Source organism: Podarcis bocagei (assembly GCF_964188305.1).
Source record: "Podarcis bocagei genome assembly, chromosome: 7".
In the NCBI taxonomy this organism is placed as follows: Eukaryota; Metazoa; Chordata; class Lepidosauria; order Squamata; family Lacertidae; genus Podarcis; species Podarcis bocagei.
This window is the reverse complement of record NC_138132.1, coordinates 76,274,390-76,293,846: the sequence shown is the minus strand read 5'-3', so window position 1 is coordinate 76,293,846 and position 19,457 is coordinate 76,274,390. Positions and strand designations below refer to the sequence as shown.

Here is a 19,457-nt window from a genome sequence, read left to right as displayed (position 1 = left end):
CAGCTGCCGTACATGCAAACGGAGACACACCACAAAGTGTCACATTGAAAACCTTCACCTCCTAAGTGTAAGCCAAAGGAGATGATGATGCTTCGCCTCCTCCCGTTCCATGTACAAAGCTGACTGGTCTGGCCATTGAGTTTTACTTCAATGCTGGCAATGGGGCTGTTCGTTCCCACCCCACCTGAAGGCAGCAGGCCTGCTTCAAAACAAGCAAAACATTTTTGTATTACTTTTATAAATGTAAAAGCACAAAGATAAATCATAACAAAGGGAGAAAATGTTTCACAGGGAGTTACAACCACATCTCATTGATGCATTCAAATTTCATTCATCAGTGCTGAGAATATTTTGAGATTTTCCCCAAAGTATTTAGTCACAATTAGCCATGTGTGGCTTGGGGTGGGGCGCTACAGTCATTTTCGTCTCCAGAGACAAGCGTAAGGAAGGTTTGCCATGTGTCCTGAAATTTGTTCACTCCAGATGCTGTTCTTGGGGCTCTGAGCTTATGCATTGGCTTCTTCATTCACATCACATTCCAGATGTCTTGATAAAGCAGTAAGCTTGCTGATGGGAATAGAGGACAGGGTATGCCAGGGCATACACAACACCGCCCTCCAATACTTCACTTCCCCTGAGGCATCCGCCTCACTGTCCCTAATGGTAGGGCTGTTCCAGCTCCAAGTCTTCTGCCAGGCACGCAGTTCCTGCAAGCTTTTTGATAATGCTGTGTCACTGGGACGACAAGCTCATGATATAATAACCCGCTAAAGCATGGTGTGTGGTGTAGTTTGATTTGGTGGTTTTGATTTGCAGCCGAGGCTTGAAAAGCCCAATCAGCTCTGTTATCTGGGCCAGCCGCAGCACTCCAGGAAGCTGGTGTGAGCTGGGAACTCTGTTGCTGTTAGATGAACTAACGAAAAGCTGGACAGTAAAACAAGGGAGGGGGCGTCTGTTAAAACTGCCTTTCTTTTTTGCAGGATTCCCACTTACTTCATGCTGGCATTCAAAATGGGAACATTTCTTGCATTGCAGAATAAACTGCATTTCTCATTAAAAGCATGGAACTTTCCATTTCAGTCGCCGAAAGGGAGTGAAGGGTTGTTGCTCCGGGGATTAGGACATCGGCTTTGCATGCAGAAAGCCCCAGGTTCAATCCCCGGCATCTCCTGATAGGACTTCCCCACCTGAAACCCTGACGTGTCACTGCTAGTTAAGGTAGGCAGAACTGAGCTCGATGGACCCAATGGTCTGATTCAATATAAAGGTAGACTCCTACGTTCCTATGAGCTGTATACGTTGAACCTATACAGTCAGAAACACAATGGGAGCTGCTGTGGTTATATCCTGCACTTCAAAATAATACAACTGCACAGGGCAGCGAAGGACTGTGCTGGGGCTGACATTTCTTGGGCATTTGTGAGTCTGTTACCCTTGACGGGGTGAGCTCCCATTGCTAGGTCCCAGCTCCTGCCAACCTAGCAGTTCGAAAGCATGTCAAAGTGCAAGTAGATAAATAGGTACTGCTCCGGCAGGAAGGTAAACGGCATTTCCGTTCACTGCTCTAGTTTGCCAGAAGCGGCTTAGTCATGCTGGCTACATGACCCGGAAGCTGTACGCCGGCTCCCTCGGCCAGTAAAACGAGATGAGCGCCCTAACCCCAGAGTCGTCTGCGACTGGACCTAACAGTCAGGGGTCCCTTTACCTTTTCTGTTCAGGGGAGAGCCTTTCATTATGTCGGCCAGGGGTGGGGAACCTCTGGTCCTCCAGATGTCCAGACTCCAATCCCCATCTACCCCAGCCAGCATGGCCACTGGTCAGGGATGCCGGGAGCTGCAGGCTGGCATCATCTGAAGGGTCACGAGTTGCTGGACTCCAGCTCCAGAACCGTAGCTATGGGGAGCTAGCTGCATGTTTTGCGCCAGGTGAAGCCTCCAGGGGCTGCCGTTGAGTTCTCCCTGCCTGTGTGTGTGTATGCGTGCCAGTGGGGACAAACTGGGTCTGTCCCTGACTACTTACCATGGTGACTGGGGCTGAAGGGAGTTGGAGTCCAGCAATGTCAGGAGATGCAAGTTTCCCCATCCACACCAAACAGGTAATATTGAAAGTGGCCAGGTGGAAGCGCCTTTCCCTGCAGCTTTTGCCCGGTGGATGCACAGGCAGATACCTCCGTCCATTTCCTTAATGTCTTTGTGGTTCTTCAGCTCTGTCTGTGCTGCTGCCGTCGTGGCCCCAACACGGCTCCTTGCTTTGCATATTGGATTTTATTTTATATGTTAAGGAAGGGCAGAGGGTCGGGACAGGTTTATGGCGACTGTATTGATCAGGGAAATTTAATACGATCTCTGCAGCGGAGGAAGGATCGTTAAGAGATGGCAAGATGAGTAAAACTTTTTTCTTTTTTAAAAAAGGAATGGCTTTCCATTGTATTTCATATCTCGTTATCTTTCTGGGTCTCCTTTCGTTCCACCCCCCCTCCCCTCCCCAAATAAATATCCAGTGAGTGTTAGTGACTGTTTTGGGGGCACGTAGCTAGGATCAAGCTGTTCGATGCGATGGTGCATTGTCACTAGGGATGGGCAAATCTGTCAGTTTCAGTTTCTCTCTGTTTCCCATTTTTGCAATCTTGAATTCCCCTTTCAACCCCAGTTTTCTGTTGTAATTAATTAAGTCCTCGCAAAAATTCATCAGTATTTATGCCATTTTTCCTAAGAACATGCATTTTTTGCAAAGCTGGTTCACCTAAAATAACACGTTTTGCACATTGTTTTCATCAATACCTGTATTTGTATGCACACTTTATCCCACCTTATATGCCTTTATGTACATGCTATGTAGCTGGAGAAGTGCAATGCAAAATTCGGCGGAAGTGCAAATTTCAAAGGATGGTTGTGTGTTCAGTTCTCATACTATTTTGAAAAGTACAAATCCAGTTGAATCGCCTATAAATGTAAACCAAATAGTTTTTTTTCTCTCTCACCCCACCCCACCCTCTATACCCCCCAGCTCTAGATTCACTCCCCAGCTTGGAACCAAGCTCCCCAATTCCAGTTTCAAAGGTCTGTTGCAGGCTTGAATTGGGATTCTGTTCCTGACACAGGTTTCGGGTTCCCTGTCCCTCATTTGTATTCTTAGCTTTCCCCCTCCCAGCACCCCCCCACTCACTACTGCTGTCTCCTTCCCTTCCCTTTTGACAGCCCATCACTATGACTGCTAACACTTCGACATCTTGCCAGACCCCACAGGCGCCTGGCAGCCTTGGCGCGAGAGACGCAGGGATCCTGACGCTGATTTATTTTTTGGTTAATTGCCTCGATCCATTAGCCTCTTCATCCTTCTCCCCATTAAAGACATGTCTGACTCCTAATGCCTGTAAGAGTGTGTGTGTGTTTATTATTGGATTTCTTTCCTGCCCTTCAGTATAAGATCTCAGGGCAGATTAACACTATAAAATGCAATATTAATAACAGGGTGCGTGGTTTTTAAAAAAGAAATATCAGGATGTGTGTACGTGTACACCTGCACATCTCACTAACATGGATAAGAAGCGAGTCAGATCATTTGGTCCCTCTAGCTCAATGTAGTCTACACTGACTGGCAGCAATTTTCCAGGGTTTCAGGCAGGGAGTCTCTCCCAGCCCTACCAGGATATACCATTTGGGATTGAACCTGGAACCTCCAATTCTTAATTTATTAGGAATATAGGAAGCTTATGCTGGTTCAGGCCATTGGTCCATCTAACTCAATATTGTCTACATTGACTGACAGCAGCTGCCCAGGATTTCAGGCACTGAATAGCTTCTTGCATAAGTCTGGTGTACACGAACATGCCGACACCAATGCACCTATATATGCGTTAAGATTTCCAGAAATTTCAATGCAGGCAAACTTTCTGTTAGAATCCAGCTTCCATCAGTCGAGAGCCAGTCATGCATAATATGGGTGTTTGAGGTTCTTAAATTTTCTTCATTTTATTGGTATGAGAAATAGAGTGAGTGGGGTAGAGGGAGCACTAACTCGCTGGAGAGTCAGCAAAACAGCACAAACACCTGGCTATGTTCATCCTTCCAGTGTGGTTGGCTGAGGTTATCTTTCTGCCCAGAGTTCATCTCACATGTATATCTCCTCTCGAGCTCCATTTCCTGTAAGCTTCAGAGCTATCCTGTTGCCGTTGGTGAATCATTATATTGCCATTACAGAGGATGGATTAGGATAGTTGGCCTTTTGAGAGAAGGCAAGCGGACTATTAGTCCCATTACGTGCAGACAATAGATTAATCTGGGGATGGTTGGGCGGAGACATTAACAATTGCATTTGTTTGTTATGGGCTGAATTGCAGCATTTTTCTGTCTTTTTGGTAGCCACAGTCGCTTGCAAAGCATCTTGGCATGTTTGAATGTCACCCAAGGTTAACCTGAAATAGTCCGTGAAGCAAGAACCCCAATCAGGCTGGGATGGAGGCTATTAGTTTAAGCAGCAGCTTTTAAAAGAGAGAGAGGGAACTGGTGGTCCTCAAGATGTTGCTGCACTCCCAGCATCCCTGGCCATTGGCCATGCTGGCTAGGGCTGATGGAAGTTGTTGTTGTTGTTTTACTTCCTTGCTCATAAAGGTAGCTGAAAGTGCCTTACAAGCACAATAGAAATACTAAAACCAATGAGAACAAATACAATTATTTTTAAAAGCCCTAAAAAGTGCACACATCTATACAACTAAAAGACAAGTCTAGCAGATTCTGCCCCACCAAAAGAAGCTGCAAATACGTTGATCCTTCAAACTAAGGGCCAAAAGCCCAGGTAAAAAGGAAAGCTTTTGCCTGGCACCTAGAGCTAGAGAAAGAAGGCACCAGGCGAGTCATACTGGGGAGAGCATTCCACAAGCTGGGGGGCCACCACTGAAAAGGCCTGTTCTTGTGTTGCCACCTTCCGGACCTTGAAGGAGGAACATAGAGAAGGGCATCAGTTGACAATTGCAGGGCCCTGGCTCTTATACAGAGATGGGTGGAGGTTTACTGTGAACTGAGGAATATGGAGCAGGTGTTCTGGGATCCTCTGCTTCTCCCGAGTCTTGGTCCCTGACACATTTTGCTTCTCTGGCCCTGCCTTGTGGGGAGACAGAGCATGGCCATTAAGGCTGGTAGCCATTGGTAGCCTTATCCTCCATGCATTTGCCCAGTCCTCTTTTAAACCTTTTGTCAGCCAAGCCATGGTTTGGCTTAATGTGTTGCCCAGTCAGAGGATTGTGGTTTGTCTTACTCCAGGCAAACCATAAGCTTGGGTGTGCACAACACACTAAGCCAAACCAAGGCTTCACTCACAGCAACACAGGACCAGGAGAGAAGCAGAGAGGCCGCAGTCTTCTCTCTGGGAGCCTGCATGCTTTAACCTTTAACTTCCAATGCCTCTACTCTTGAGTAGGACTAGATTGGATACGACCATAACTTGGCCCAGTGCAACCTGAGAAAAAGGGTCTGTTTCAGGGAGGTGAAATGGAATGGCATCTCCTGGGAAAGGGCATTGCTGGCTAGCTGGCTGCAACTCAGTTGCAACACTCCCCACTGCAGCATTTTGTTGCCGCTTCCACTTTTCTCACCCATTCCTGACGTAATACGTGAAGCGGCCATTACTTATCAGTAAAAACTGTTAAGATAGGAGGCATACTTTGATTTGCTTGTCTGTGAGAAAGGGGGAGATTGGATGTTCCTTCTGTATTTTGCCCTCCCTTTTCTCCGCGCTGTCAGCGCTGAAAACCTTCTAAAGCATTAATTAGCGAAAAGGCGGGGTGGAGGGAGGAAAAACTTGGTCAAATTGAAAATGGTTACGGCAACCTTCAGTCCTTCAGGAGATTATCTGTCTCCTCTTCAACCTCTCAGGAGATCCCTATCTCTCTCTTAGGCCTCCTTTTCTAATCTGTTTTTAAAATATATATATATAAAAAATACGCTGCTGGAAGGGATCAGACGACTAATCTGATTTTGTATGTGCGTATTTGGGGGAGGGCGGGCGGGCATGGGAGAGCTGGCTGTGTCTTAGAAAAAAGAAAGAAAATCAGTGCATATCGGAAGGAAGTCTCTCTTCTTTTTAGGAGAGAGGCATCTGTGCCTCCCCTCCCCCCCCCGGCTGTCCCCAGCTCAGAGGTTCTTGCATTATGCTGGTAGGCGGTTTTCAGACTTTCTTGCTTACATATTAAGCTGCTTTATGCCCGCTCAGAGTTCACTAGCGCATTTCAGCCAAGCAAAAATGTTCAAGAAGGTTGTGAAGTAGGTCCTATGAAGGTACATGCCCTGGGGGAGAGGATATATCGTGGGGAGAGTCTCAAGGGCTAGATGGAGAGGCTTGCAGGACTGCATTTGTCTCAGAGGCTGATCGTCACCCATCCCTGGTCTATAGGAACTGTTCAACATGTGATGAAATTGTTCCTGGCCTGTTTCCACACAGGGGTGTGGGGAGAGTGACATGATCAGATGTCTCTCTGTGTTAGGGGATAGCAATCCCTGAGTTAGCCTCTCGAGAAAACTTAGTTGGGAGTCTTCAAGCTGACAATCTAGTATTCTTTGAGCAGAGACTGAGGTCACATTCACACCATGCATTTAAAGCGTTATGATTCCACTTTCAAGACGGCTTCCAGGAATTATTGGAGCTGTCGCTTGTTAAAATGCTGAGAGTTATTTGGAGCTTATTACCCACTTCCCAGATTTGCATTTGGTTCAACCATTTTCAGAATGGTTTAACAATCAATCCCTCTTCCAAGGGATTTCTGGGAATTGGAGCTCTGTGAGGGGAAATAGGGCTCCCCTTTTTATTTTATTTCATAAAATTTATATGCCGCTTTATTGGAGGGGAAAACCTCAAAGTGATTAACTGTTTTTTATTGATAATTTCATTGTTTCATTCTTTTTGTAAACTGCTTTGAGGTGTTTTTTTATGACCAAGCAGAATATAAATTTACATAAATCTTTAGAAACTTCATTTTGCTGCCTGTATAAACCAGGCTATGGAACATTGCACTGACCTAACGTGCCATTCCGTGGTCATTGCACATAAGAAGGGGGGGGTAAAGGGGCACAGACTTGCACCCTACACTGCTGTGATGATGGGGTTGTAAGCCAATTAAACCCACTGGCATGTCCACCTTGTCAGGCCTCTTTCCCCACCCCACCCCTGGTCGGCCCAGCCTCCTTTTCCTGTTGTGCTGACGGCAGCTTTTATCTGTCCTTTGTCCCTGACGTCCGGAGATATTGATTTGCACGATTAAGAGGAACCGATAATCGCCTCAAATTAATCCTCTAAACTCCTTTGGAAATATTTTGCATAATGCTTCTTGAAGGTGGTATCTAGGCAAGGGATAAGCCTTGAAATTGCTTGCCGTGGTGTTGGCAGGAGCCAGGCTGGCAGGGGAGAGGAGATATGGATTGGGCGGTATGATTTAAATGGCCAGTGGTGAAAACAAGCTGCTTCTTCACACGTAAATTGTAACTAGGGTGGCTGCATCGAGGCGATTCTACCTTGAAGAGACAGGGTAGCCTTTTAGGATTGCAGCTAACATCGCTTGAAGACTTCTGTTAAGGTCAGGTTTGGTAGAGAGAGCAGTTCTGCAAGGGGTTGGGGCAAAAGAGGACAGATAGCACAAACCCCCGCCACTGTCTGAAAATCTGGAGCCAGACGCCCATCGACAGCACCTGCCTCTAATGACTTTTCTGTCATAAACTTTATCTGATTAAGCAGAGCGCTGGACTGGAGATTAGCGCCCCTTCCCCCCCCCCCTTTTCCTCCCACACTCTGGATGGGCTCATGGGAGCAGCTCCGCAGCATTGCTGGTCCAAGCTGGGGAGGGATTCAGCCTCAAGGACGGCTATTTAAAGAGGGGCAATTGCTAGGTAATTTGGCAGATAACTCTTGGTCCCATCACCCCAGCACTCACTGGTTAGGGTGGTCTCCGTGGAGCCAATGTGTGGGCGGTCATGTGCGGCGTCTTGCCGATGCACAGAGTAAGGCCGCTGGCTGTGTGAGTATGAACCTTCTTGGGAATTGCCTTTGCCTTAATTCTTTAATGTTGTGGGGTGTTTTTGCTTCTCTGTAATCCTTGTAGCATGTCAGGGAGAAGGGAAATTTGTGGAGGGCTTTGCCTGAATTATTTAATGTTGTGGAATGTTTTCATATCTCTGTCGGAACATGGAGTGCAGAAGATAAATCCATGGGCATTAGGTCTACTGAAGGTTGTTAGTTGTGATGGAGTCTCTGCATCCTGATCTCAAATGGATCAGCAAATCCCACAAGTGTGGGGCCACCAACGAAAGAGCCCTGTCCTCTGTGCCCACCAACCTGATAATGGATCAGGTGCTCTTGTTTTGAACTGCATTTACAGGTAACAGAAAGGACAACACAAGAAGATCACTATTTAAGGGGGAAAGGAAACTAGCTGAATGCAGTTCTTAGCGCCTTGCGTTTTATTTTCTGATTTACCGTATTTTTCGCCCCATAGGACGCACCGGCCCATAGGACGCACCAAGTTCTCCCCGCCGTCAGCCTCCAAACCACATCGGGAGACAGCGGGATGGCGGCGTTCTGCCTTGCCGCTGTCCCCCGACCTTGTGGGGCTGGCGCTGCGGCTCTCCTGAAGCCTGGAGAGCGAGAGGGGTCGCTGCGCACCGACCCCTCTCTCTTTCCAGGCTTCAGCGAAAGCCTGCATTCGCCCCATAGGACGCACACACATTTCCCCTTCATTTTTGGAGGGGAAAAAGTGCGTCCTATAGGACGAAAAATACGGTATTCTGCAACATGTTCTTGATACAAGGATAATGCATTAGTGGCAAATTTATTCTCCTTTATTAGTTCTGTGACGCTTCCATCAACTCTACCATATTATTGTTGTCTGGAGGGGCTGTGGTGCAACAAAAGAGCGACCAAAACAAAGCAGATCAGTTGCAGTATTTCAACAGAATGTTACAAAATCTGCACTGCCTGGAAGGATAGCGGTATGACCACCCCCCAAAAAACTGTAGGCATAAACAGTAGCAAAAGCAAGATTGCATGTGACTCCCTCGATAGCACCATGAGCACAAATGACCCCAAATGGACATTCGGAGGAGGTCTTTGGGTATCATAGGGCTGGCTTGTGGGGGGAGGGCAGTTAAGGTAAAAGAGCCTCAGGAGAAGCTTGCTAGCAATTGGCTGTGTAAGTGAAACGCTTCTTCTCCCTTCCACAGCCGGGACAACGAACTCACTTCCTTCATCTCCAACCTCCACCAGAGTCGCCAGCTCGTTATGCCAGAGACCCAGAGCCGGTGCGAATTCAAGAGAAGCAGCTTGGATGTTGGCTTGGGGGCAGCAGGTAAGCTTTCTGGCTCACCTCTTCTTCTCCCTCCTTGCCCCATGCCTTGTCCCCACCCCCAAATGTTTGGCTGCTGCCCCAGACCTGGGAAGGTGATTTTTTCTTTTGACCCTCACCTGGGCCATTCTGAGCCTCTCCTTGGTGTTTATCCTGTGATGTGGAGGCCTGCGTGTTCAGAGCATGCTCCGCCAGAGAAGCGAAGAGGCCTGCGGGTGGGGAAGGGGGTGGGTAAGCACGCAGTGAAGCAGAAAGAGACCTTGGTTGGGTTTGTAATTGCATTAATCAGAAGCTTGTCGCGCGGTGCCTCCATCTCCGCCGGCCCCCTTGCTTGAGTGGCTGCCTCGACTTTATGCTGCGGTCTGACCTTTTGTGGGGTTTAGCAGGCTCCGGCTTGTCTTCTGCTGAGGGAGAGAATGAAAGACAGGTCGGTTGTATCTTCTGCTGATCCTTCCTCTCATTGACAGCGTTGGTGGGAAAGAGATGGGCTGGCTTTTGAAAGGGCGATGGTGCATCAATCAACAAGTGAGGCTATTGGATAGATGGCGGCTCTGTTGTGAGCCTTTATTTATTTTTGTAAGCAGCCGGTGAAGGAAGGGGCTGTAGCTCACAGCAGTGCGTCTGCCTTGCCAGCCAAAAGGTCCCTGGTTCAATCCCCAGCATCTGCAGGTAGGGCTGGGAACGCCCCCCTATCTAAAACCCCACAAAGCTGCTGCTGTTCGGTGTAGACAATACTGAGCTGGATGGACCCAAAGGTCTGACTCAGGTTAAGGCAGCTTGCTGTGTTCTTAGGAACTGGTTGCTCAGAACATAAGTAGGCCTTGAAGATAGGGGGAGGGAACCATTGAGGTAACTGGTAAGGATCCAGAGAGGCAGGGAAACAGGGATGTGTGCTGGGGTCCAAGGCTGCAGCAATCTCCTAAATAACTTTATTTAGGACGTTTGTATTCCTTGTATCCTCAAGGAGCTGTGAATGGTGGTGTACATAGTCTGCCCCTTGTTGTATCCTCATAGCAAGCACTGTGAGGTTGGTTGAGCTGAGAAAGAGCGTTTAGGCCCTTAGAATGGAATCTGTGCGTACTCAGAAGTAAGGTTTGTAACCCTAAGTACGACTATATAGGTTCCCCAAGCTGCTGGAAGATTCAAAACAGAGCAAAGGAAGTACTTGTTCAAGCAGCACGGAGCTGTTTCCTACAAGAAGCAACAATGGCCAACTAGGATGGCTTTAAAAGAGGATTAGACAAATTCATGGAGGAGACAGGTATCAATGGCTGCTAACCCTGTGGGCTGTGTTTTACCTCCGGTGTTAGAGGCAGTGTGCTTCTGAATATCAGTTGTTGCAAACTGCAGGAGAGTTGGTACTATATTAAGGTCTTGCTTGTGGGCTTTCCTTTGGCCTCTGTGGGAACAGGAGGCTGGAGTAGATGAGCCCCCAGTCTGATCCAGCAAGGCTCTTCTTATGTTCTTAAATGGAAGCATAAATCTGGTGCTGTACCTTGTCTTTTCACAGAGGGCAGGTAGGTATAACTTGGACTTCTGCCTAGCCAGCACATGTGAGAGGAGAGGCCTGGGGGGAGGGGGGAGGGAAGCAGGTGCTGATAAAATCTAATTGCTCCATTGATTGCGCTCGGAGCTGCCGTGGGTTGCCGCTTAATGATTGAGATATTCTTAACTTGTTTGATGCAATGCTTAGCTAGACCCCGCTCTGCCCAGCCCACTGGGGACCGTAAGGTATTACAGGGATCTCTTAATCATGGAGCAGGGCTAGGCGTGCGCTCGCTGCCCAGCACCAAAAGATTTATTATAATTATCGCTGGGGCTTGGCTTTGCTCTCTCTGCAAGAATGCAGAGGTGAGATTGTGCTGTGTTAAGAAGGGGGCTGGGGGGCTGCACTGTTAAACTCCTTCAAACATTGCCTCGCTGATGAAATCGGCTCAGGTCAAGACTAAATTAAACCACTGAGCGTAACTGAGTAAAACATCCCAGCCTGTCTCTCAGCTAAGGATGTTGGAATCTATTTGTCTCAGTCTCTCATTTTTACAATCTTTAGTTCTCTACATTTCTGTGTCTGTTTCCATTTTAAAAGGGGGGGGCACATGAAAATTCATCAGCCTTTGAGAGAGCGACTTTTGCCCAATTTTTGTATGCACTTTTTCCTAATATGGACACATTTTTTCCAAAGCTATGTTCGCCAATATAGTGTATTTTTGTGTGTTGGTTTCACGTTTTTTTAATTAATGGATTTTTATTGTATTTTCCAAAAAGAAACAAATATAGTCAAACAATACAGACTAAATCATAATTAATCAAGGCAACATTTTAGGTGGGGGAAATGGCTGGTGGTTCAGACCCCAACTGCTGTGCAGACATTCATGCAAATGCAACTATGTAAGGAAGGAGTCCTTATATCAGATCACTTTCTTGTATTTACCTTGCCAGCAGAGTCATATCCTCTGTTCAAAGTATGATTGGTAGTGGTGGGGAGTGACTTTATCTAGGCATTACCTTTTTAAATTACTATTATTATTAATTTCCATTTTCCCCATCACACATAAAACAACATAACTCGCAACACATCAACCACTTCGCTTAAAAATATCAAATCAAATTATTACAGATCACTCCAAAAAATATTTCCACATATTACAGTGAGATCTCGGGGGGCTATGAACTTTACAATTTTCTTGACACATATCTAGGCACTTCACCTTAGCGCATGCTCTCTCTTTTTTAACTTATTACTTGGCTGGAGAACTGGCAGTGCAAAATTGGGAGTGGTGTGAATTTCAAGGAGTGGTTGTGTTTTGGTTTGTGTATTGTTTTGGAAAGTTCAAATGGAGTAGATTCACCTTTAAAGTGCTATCTGAATCAAATCCCCCCCCCTCTTCCCCAGATTCCCAGCCCAATTTTCCAGGGTTGTGTCCAATTCTAGTCCTAACCTGGGTCCATTCATTTCAGTGGGTCTACTCTTGAGTAAGCCCTCATTGGACACAACCCCTCAGTATTTTAAGTCGCCACTGTACCACCTCTCCTCCTCCCTCTCAAGCAGAGCATGGCTTAGAGAATAAGTGTTACGTAAAGCAAATAGCACTCGCTTTTGAGAACTGAGTGCATTGTCATATTATGTACTCAAGTGTACTCGAGTGCTCTTTAACTGTAAAGCACTGCATGGTTGCCACAGAGGACTCACTGGCGGCGGCTGCTACTCATGAGTCGTGCAGCAGTTCATAGGTCTTGCAAAGAGGAGCTGTGGCTTCAGGAGAGGGGGGTCACTTGCCTGAAGATCCCTGGATGGGATATATGGTAAAAACGATAATTGTAGCCGATCCTCTGCTGTTGCTTCACCTCTTGCAAATGCTGCTTAGTAGGGTTTGCTGCCCACAAAACTAATAATAGGATGAAGTCACCTGGTATAGCCCTACCTGCATTCTGCAAAATACTTCTGTCCATGTTGTAGAACAGGCATAGGCAAACTCAGCCCTCCAGATGTTTTTGGGACTACAACTCCCATCATCCCTGACCACTGTTCCTATTAGCTAGGGATGATGGGAGTTGTAGTCCCAAAAATCTGGAGGGCCGAGTTGGCCTATGCCTGTTGTAGCAGGTGAATTTTTATACCACATAAGGCAGGAGTCTCCAACTTTTATTAGGCACATTCGGATTTTCGAGTGAGTTCTCTGGGTGCCACCCCCTCTGGCCTCCTCCCTCCCTCCCTCCCTCCCCTCCCAGGAAATTAGCCTGCTATGTAAAGGTAATGTTGACATTCATTGCTCCACCCAACATTTGCCTCTGGCTCTGCCCACCGCTGTCATGTGGCCCCCTGGAAGGTTATCCAGAAGAGAATGTGGCCCTCGGACTGCAAAAAGCCCAGCCTTAGTCTATCTTGTGTATCTACACTCCTGTTATTTTTATGTCTGCAGTCCACGGCTACTGATGTTGTCCCCTTCCCACAGTTCTGCAGCAGACGAATGCAAAAAAAGACCACTGATCTTTTTTTAAAAAAATGTAATTTGCTCTTAATTAATTCATTGCAGGATCTGTGCTCTATCCCCCCCCCCCCTTGCAGTGGTAGGATTTGCAATTGTTCTAATGGTTGAGTTGTACCGACTCCCCCCGCCGCCGCTCCCCGGCTTCCCGCCACTCTTTGTGCCGCTGCGCCCCCCCCCCCACAGATCAGATAAATGCGAAGCTGCCTACAAGGTGCTGCTCTCTTGCCACAAAGGGATTTTCTCTGTGTGCGAGAAGGGAGGATGATGGCATAAGGCCCTTTTTAATCTTAATTGAGAGCGACACACAAAGGGATGAGCGCAGGAGCCGGGGTCCGCCTGACAAAGGCATGGCGGCAAAGCTGGAGGTTTGCACATCAAACACAGACTTAGAGCCTCCCTGAGAAGCTTGCTGCGTGTCTGTAAACAAATCCAATCCTTTCTATCCAGTTTGGCTAATTCACTCTGCCAGGGCATGCAAAAGCGAAGATGGGCGGCTGGCGGAAGAGGAGGAGGGGGTGGGAAGCTTATGAAGACAGCGCCTGTCAAAAGAAGGAGCTGATCGGCTTGCGTGTGTCCGTAGGGAATGCTCTAGCCCTGGGGTCTTTTAGTTTCTTCCTGTGGCTGACTCAAAACTATTTGCTCTTTTCTCTTCTCACCGCCCTGCTCTCACCCCAAATGCTTTGGGTACCTCCCAAAAAACTGCCTTTGGTTTCCATTGTCTTTTTCAGAATTCCATGTTGAACTGTTTCTTTGTTTGCCTTGTTTTAAGTTGCCCTCACCCTTGATCGCTCTCAGTGATGTTATTCTGCAGCCTGATCTGGTTGGCTGTATAGAATCATGACATCGTCCCGATTCACTACGACTGCATCCACACCACATGTTTGAAGTGCTATGATACCATTTTAACAGTAGTTGAGAATCCTGGGAAAAGTTGCTTGATTAGGGTGCTGGCTTCACGGAGCTACAGTTCCCAGAGGTATAATAGTGCTTCAAATGTATGGCACAGATGTGACCTATGTTTCTCAGCTTTCCACTAAGGAGATCAGCACGTCCTACATGATTCTTGCCTCCCACATTTTCTCCTCAAAACCATCCTGTGAGCAAAATTATGGGAATACAGTGGTACCTCGGGTTAAGTACTTAATTCGTTCCGGAGGTCCGTTCTTAACCTGAAACTGTTCCTAACCTGAAGCACCACTTTAGCTAATGGGGCCTCCTGCTGCCGCCGCGCTGCCGAAGCACGATTTCTGTTCTCATCCTGAAGCAAAGTTCTTAACCCAAGGTACTATTTCTGGGTTAGCGGAGTCTGTAACCTGAAGTGTATGTAATCTGAAGCGTATGTAAGTCGAGGTACCACTGTATTGGAATCTCCCTATTCCTAGTCTTGACTCTTATTATTAGCCATCCCCCATGGGATCCTACATCATTAACCCTGAGCCTATGGTTGCTGATTGGTTGAGATCGCTCATGTGATTATCATAGGAAGGAAAGAAATGAAGCAACATGGAAGGGGTGGGATATGGCACAGTAACATTACTGCAAGATTTTTGTTTAGATAACTTTTCACTTCTCCAAAACCAGTGACTTTGACTTCAATGGCTAAAGGGGATGACGTGGTGCCATTTTTAAGTTTATTTTTGCTTTCTGTTACCAGGATCTGGTTCACTGGCTTTCCAAATGGAAACAGCTTTCCAAATTATTTATTTGAACTTCTGAACGTTGTCAGTGCTGGGCACACGGGCATCAGAGCATGCGGGGAGCATGAAGTACAGTTCTGGCAGGATGGGACCTAGAGCTGTGTGAAGATGTCAGAGGAGACCCCATAGAAGAGTGTATTAGGAGCGCAGAGTCTGTTATGGGCTGTGGTTGATGCCTGGCTGGATAGCATAGCATAGCATAGCGGCTGGAGCATTTGCTTTGCATGCAGAAGGTCCCAGATTCAATCCCCAGCATCTTGAGGTAGGGCTGGGAGAAGTTCCTATCTGAAGACCCGGAAGGACTGTGCCAGTACAGTGCTAAGCTAGATTTACTCAATGGTTTGACTTGGTAAGGCAGCTTTCTATATTCCAATGTCTTAAGGGACCTTTTGCATGCAAAGCATGTGCTCTCTCTCTCTTTTTTTTTTTTTTTTGGTAATTTTTTTAAATTCATTTTCAATAAAATCCTCCAATTAATGACAAATCCAATCAAATCATTTCAAAATACAACAATAATAATACCAGAATTATATATTCCAATTATAAAACATTTCAAAAGGGGACTCCCCATGTTCCAGATAACTTGAGATTTTTGCCCTCATTACAGTCTCTGCGTTCTTCGCTATTGTTCAATTCATAACTCAGATTTTAACCGTCCTTGTTTTCTCAAACAAGTCTCGCTCTACTGTAACTCCCTTTTACCCCTGAGCTACAGCCCTTCACATAAGAAATAGGAAACTGCCTTATACTGAGACAGATCCTTGGCCCATCTAGCTAGTGTTGCCTACACTGACTGGCAGCATCCCTCCGGATACAAAGCAGGTGTTTTACCACTGGGCTACTGCCCTTTCCTCTTCTGTGATCCCAGAGGATAAAGGAGCAAATTGGGAGGTGAAAGGATGATTTTTGCTTTACTACCTGACTGCACCTTCCCGATTTAATTATTATTATTTTTTAATTTAAAAGAAAACCTATAACTGATTGCTCATCACATGAAATTGAGCAGAAAGCCAACTCCTTCCCGGTCAAGCATCTCAGGCAGTCATTGCTGCCTTTTTTGCTGCAAAAGGAAGAGCTGTTTGAAGAGGAGAACCATTGACAGCCTTTCCACCCTCTTGTGGCTGGTGTTTGTTTAAACTGAGGATGGGGGTGGTTTAAATTGCCCCCTCCCCAGTTACTTAGTCTGTGGTTTCCCACCCCCTCTTCTTCAAACTGGCAGGACGATCAATTTCCACGCTGTTTTGGTTTTCTTGAATCTGGGATCCTAAGAGGCTGGGAAACATTTTCAAGCAAATTGCTTCCTTCATATAAGCAGATCGCTTCCTTGCTTTCCTCTCCTAGAGCACGGGTGAATTGGCATATGGAGTTATTCACATAATAGCGGTTATCATCTGATAACCTGAGTTATTATCTCTCTGCTCACGGAGCGCTGCCTTTGATCAAATTGGGCAGACGCCCAGTCATGGAATACAAGTGGAGAGGAATGTTCATGCCTGCTGATTCTTCAGCTACCAGTTTTCTTTAGAGGTTCTTGGAATGTTGTATGCTGGGCAAAGGCACCCTGTCTGATACCCTGGACAGCTGCTGCCAGTATGTGTAGTACTAAACTAGATGGGCCATAATCTTATTATAAAGCCATCCAAGTATAAGAAAACCAGAAAGACAACAGGGTTTTTGTCAAAAGTACCACAGAGCCTAGGGCTTGCCAATCAGAAGGTCGGTGGTTCGAATCCCTGCGACGGGGTGAGCTCCCGTTGCTCGGTTCCTGCTCCTGCCAACCTAGCATTTTGAAAGCACGTCCAAGTGCAAGTAGATAAATAGGTCTACCTTCCGGCAGGAAGGTAAACGGTGTTTCCGTGCACTGCTCTGGTTCACCATGCTGGCCACATGACCCGGAAGCTGTACGCCGGCTCCCTCGGCCAGTAAAGCAAGATGAGTGCCGCAACCCCAGAGTTGTCCACGACTGGACCTAACGATCAGGAGTCCCATTACCTTTAAAGTTTATTGTAATTAAAAGTTTTCCTTCTTCTGGAGCAGCTCCTTATGTTAAAACAGTACGGGTTGCGGGAATACGTTGAATTTTGTTCCCTAGTCACATGCAGCTGAGTGTCGGGCATTAACAGCTACAATAAACTTGGGAAGGGGCACTTTAAGAACCTTATCCTTTCTCATTTTTCTTGCATTCTGTGCCTCCAGCACTTTTTTGTGGTTATGCCTCTGCATGAGAAAGCTTCCTTTGCTCCTCTGGATGGACTTGACATCGTGACATGCTGAAGTTGAGCAAGGGGGGCCCAGTCCGCTGGCGCGCCTGAAGGCCGCTGAGATGTAAGGGTTAAGCCGGTAATGTGACCGCACAGCTCATAAATTAACCAGGGACCTGCTCCCCTCCGCAGTTGCAAAAGAGAGGTATTGAACAGGCTGCCAGGAGGACTTGTTGTTCCACTGTGGATGCTGTGCTCTCTCTCTCTAGCAGTGGGAAACTAATTGGCCAGGGAGCAGCTGCATCGTGGGGGTGGGGAAGAGCCCAACCAATTAAGAACTCAGGGGAGACTTTGCAGTGCAAATCACCACCACCCATTTTCAATTTCCCAGTCACTCATTCCTGGCTTCCCTTCCCTCCCTTCCTCCTCACACTTCACTTCTAGAATTCTGTTCTTCCATTTTCTTGTGTTTTGCATTTCTCTCTCTCCCCACTTTCTCCGCTATGGGGAAGGGCTGTGGCTCAGTGGTAGAGCACCTGCTTTGCGTCCAGAAGGTCCTGGCTTCAATCCCCAGCATCTCCAGCTACAGCTGGTAATGTTGCCTGCCTGAAATCCCAATGACTTGCTGCCAGCCAGTGTAGGCGGCACTAAGCTGGATGGTCCCAGTGGTCTGACTCAGTATTAGGCAGCTTCCTGTGTCTTAAGGGAAGGGCCGTAGCTTGGTGGTAGATTGTCTGCTTTGAATGCAGAAGGTGTCTTGGGTACCATCTCCAGGTGGGACTAGAAATGTCCCCAAGTCATCATGGATGGAAAACAAAATGGTGGATGCCTGGAGAAGAGATGGCACTCTGTATAGCAGCTAAAAAATGGAAGGGAGCCACTCTTAACATACCACAAAACAAGACTGCCCATCCCCAGGGAACCTCAAGAGGTGGTCCCATCACATCTCAAGAGCCTCCTCAAACCTGCCACTTGCCTGTGAGAGGTGGGGTGGACTTTGATAAGTCAAGTTTTACCTTGAGTACTGAGGGAGAAACTCATCTTGTAGTGATTCCTCCATGTCACACACATTTGTGTGTCAAACATACCAAAGTCCTAGAAGCATAAGAAGTTCTGTGCTGGATCAAGTCAAGGGCCCATCTTGCTCAGCATATCCTGTCCTCACAGTGCCCCAATGAACAGTCTCCCCACCTGAAATTCCCACAAACTTCATGGGTATACTGCCACCCAACAGCGGAGGTGGAACAGGACCACAGTGGCCTATAGCCAGGTGCTAGCCTTCCCCTCTATAAAGTTGTGTAACTGCCTTTTAAAGTAAGCCTAGGAGGGTATACTGAATAAGACCATAAGAAGAGCTGGGCTGTTGGATCAGGACAAAAGTCCATCACGGTCTAGCACCCTGTTCTCAACAGTTGCCAACCAGATCCCCAGGGGAAGCTCCCAAACCAGACCTGAGCACAATAGCATTTGCAATTCCCAGCAACAGTCATTCATAGGCATACTGCCTCTGATAAGAGTGGGGGAGAAAATAGCCGTTCCCACTAGTAGCCATTGCCAGGCTTCCCCTCCACGAATCTAGTGGCTCCCTTATTACAAAATATTGCCTCTAATTTTCTCCTTTCCCATCTTTTCTCCCCATTATTTTCTCAACCCCGAAACTACTGTGTGTGTGAGAGAGAGTTTTCTCCCATCTCTCCCTCCTCTCCCACCTACCTTCCCTTTCGCCTCCCCTCACTCTGTCTTTGAGCTCCTTGGGAAGAAGACAATTTGAAGGCTTTCCGCTCGGCGCTCAGCCCGAGAGGTTCCTTTTCCCTCAAGCCAATCAATGGCAGTCTTTTTGGCCCCGGCGGGGCTCGGCAAACACGAGATCAATAAGTTATTAGCACCATTCTGTCAGCTGTAATGTGGAGATTGATCGGGGCTGGGGCTCCTGCACGCTGCTTGGCACTTCCCCGGCCTGATAAAGATGACAGATTAAGGGAATAAGAAAAAGGAATTAAGGAGTCTGGCTGTCAAAGCCTGTCACGGGCCGGTGGGGGCTGAATGAGTGCGGTCGGACGTTTAAGCGACGCTCAGGGCACGGCTCCTGCTGCCTGCTCCCCTGGAAGCTGCTATCTCTTTGCTGCCGCCTTCAAAGTGGTGCAGAAAAGGCCGAGGCCCTGACAAAACGAAATGGTCATGGTCATCGCCAAACTGTCAGGCCGGGTATCTGAGGATGCGTCAGTTCAGTGGCTCTGGCCTCGTT

At 47.3% G+C, this 19,457-nt stretch overlaps 1 protein-coding gene and 1 long non-coding RNA gene across 12 annotated transcripts in view; one reads left to right on the top strand and one right to left on the bottom strand.

The window, feature by feature from the left end:
• The window catches only part of SAMD11 (sterile alpha motif domain containing 11), a 333,961-nt gene that overhangs the window by 241,677 nt on the left and 72,827 nt on the right, over window positions 1-19,457 (top strand). For all 10 annotated transcript variants that reach the window (XM_081201459.1, XM_081201457.1, XM_081201454.1 and 7 more), the window contains one exon: window positions 9,204-9,328. In XM_081201459.1, the coding sequence (XP_081057585.1) occupies window positions 9,204-9,328 (125 nt within the window). The remainder of the gene's footprint in view (window positions 1-9,203; window positions 9,329-19,457) is intronic.
• LOC308591190 lies at window positions 9,582-12,764 on the bottom strand. Of its 2 annotated transcripts, none has more exons than XR_014010041.1 (2): window positions 12,516-12,764; window positions 9,582-9,729 (listed from the first exon to the last, which is right to left on the bottom strand). It is a non-coding gene; the product is annotated as an uncharacterized lncRNA (long non-coding RNA). The 2 variants fall into 2 exon arrangements; XR_014010042.1 differs by having other exon boundaries at window positions 9,582-9,723.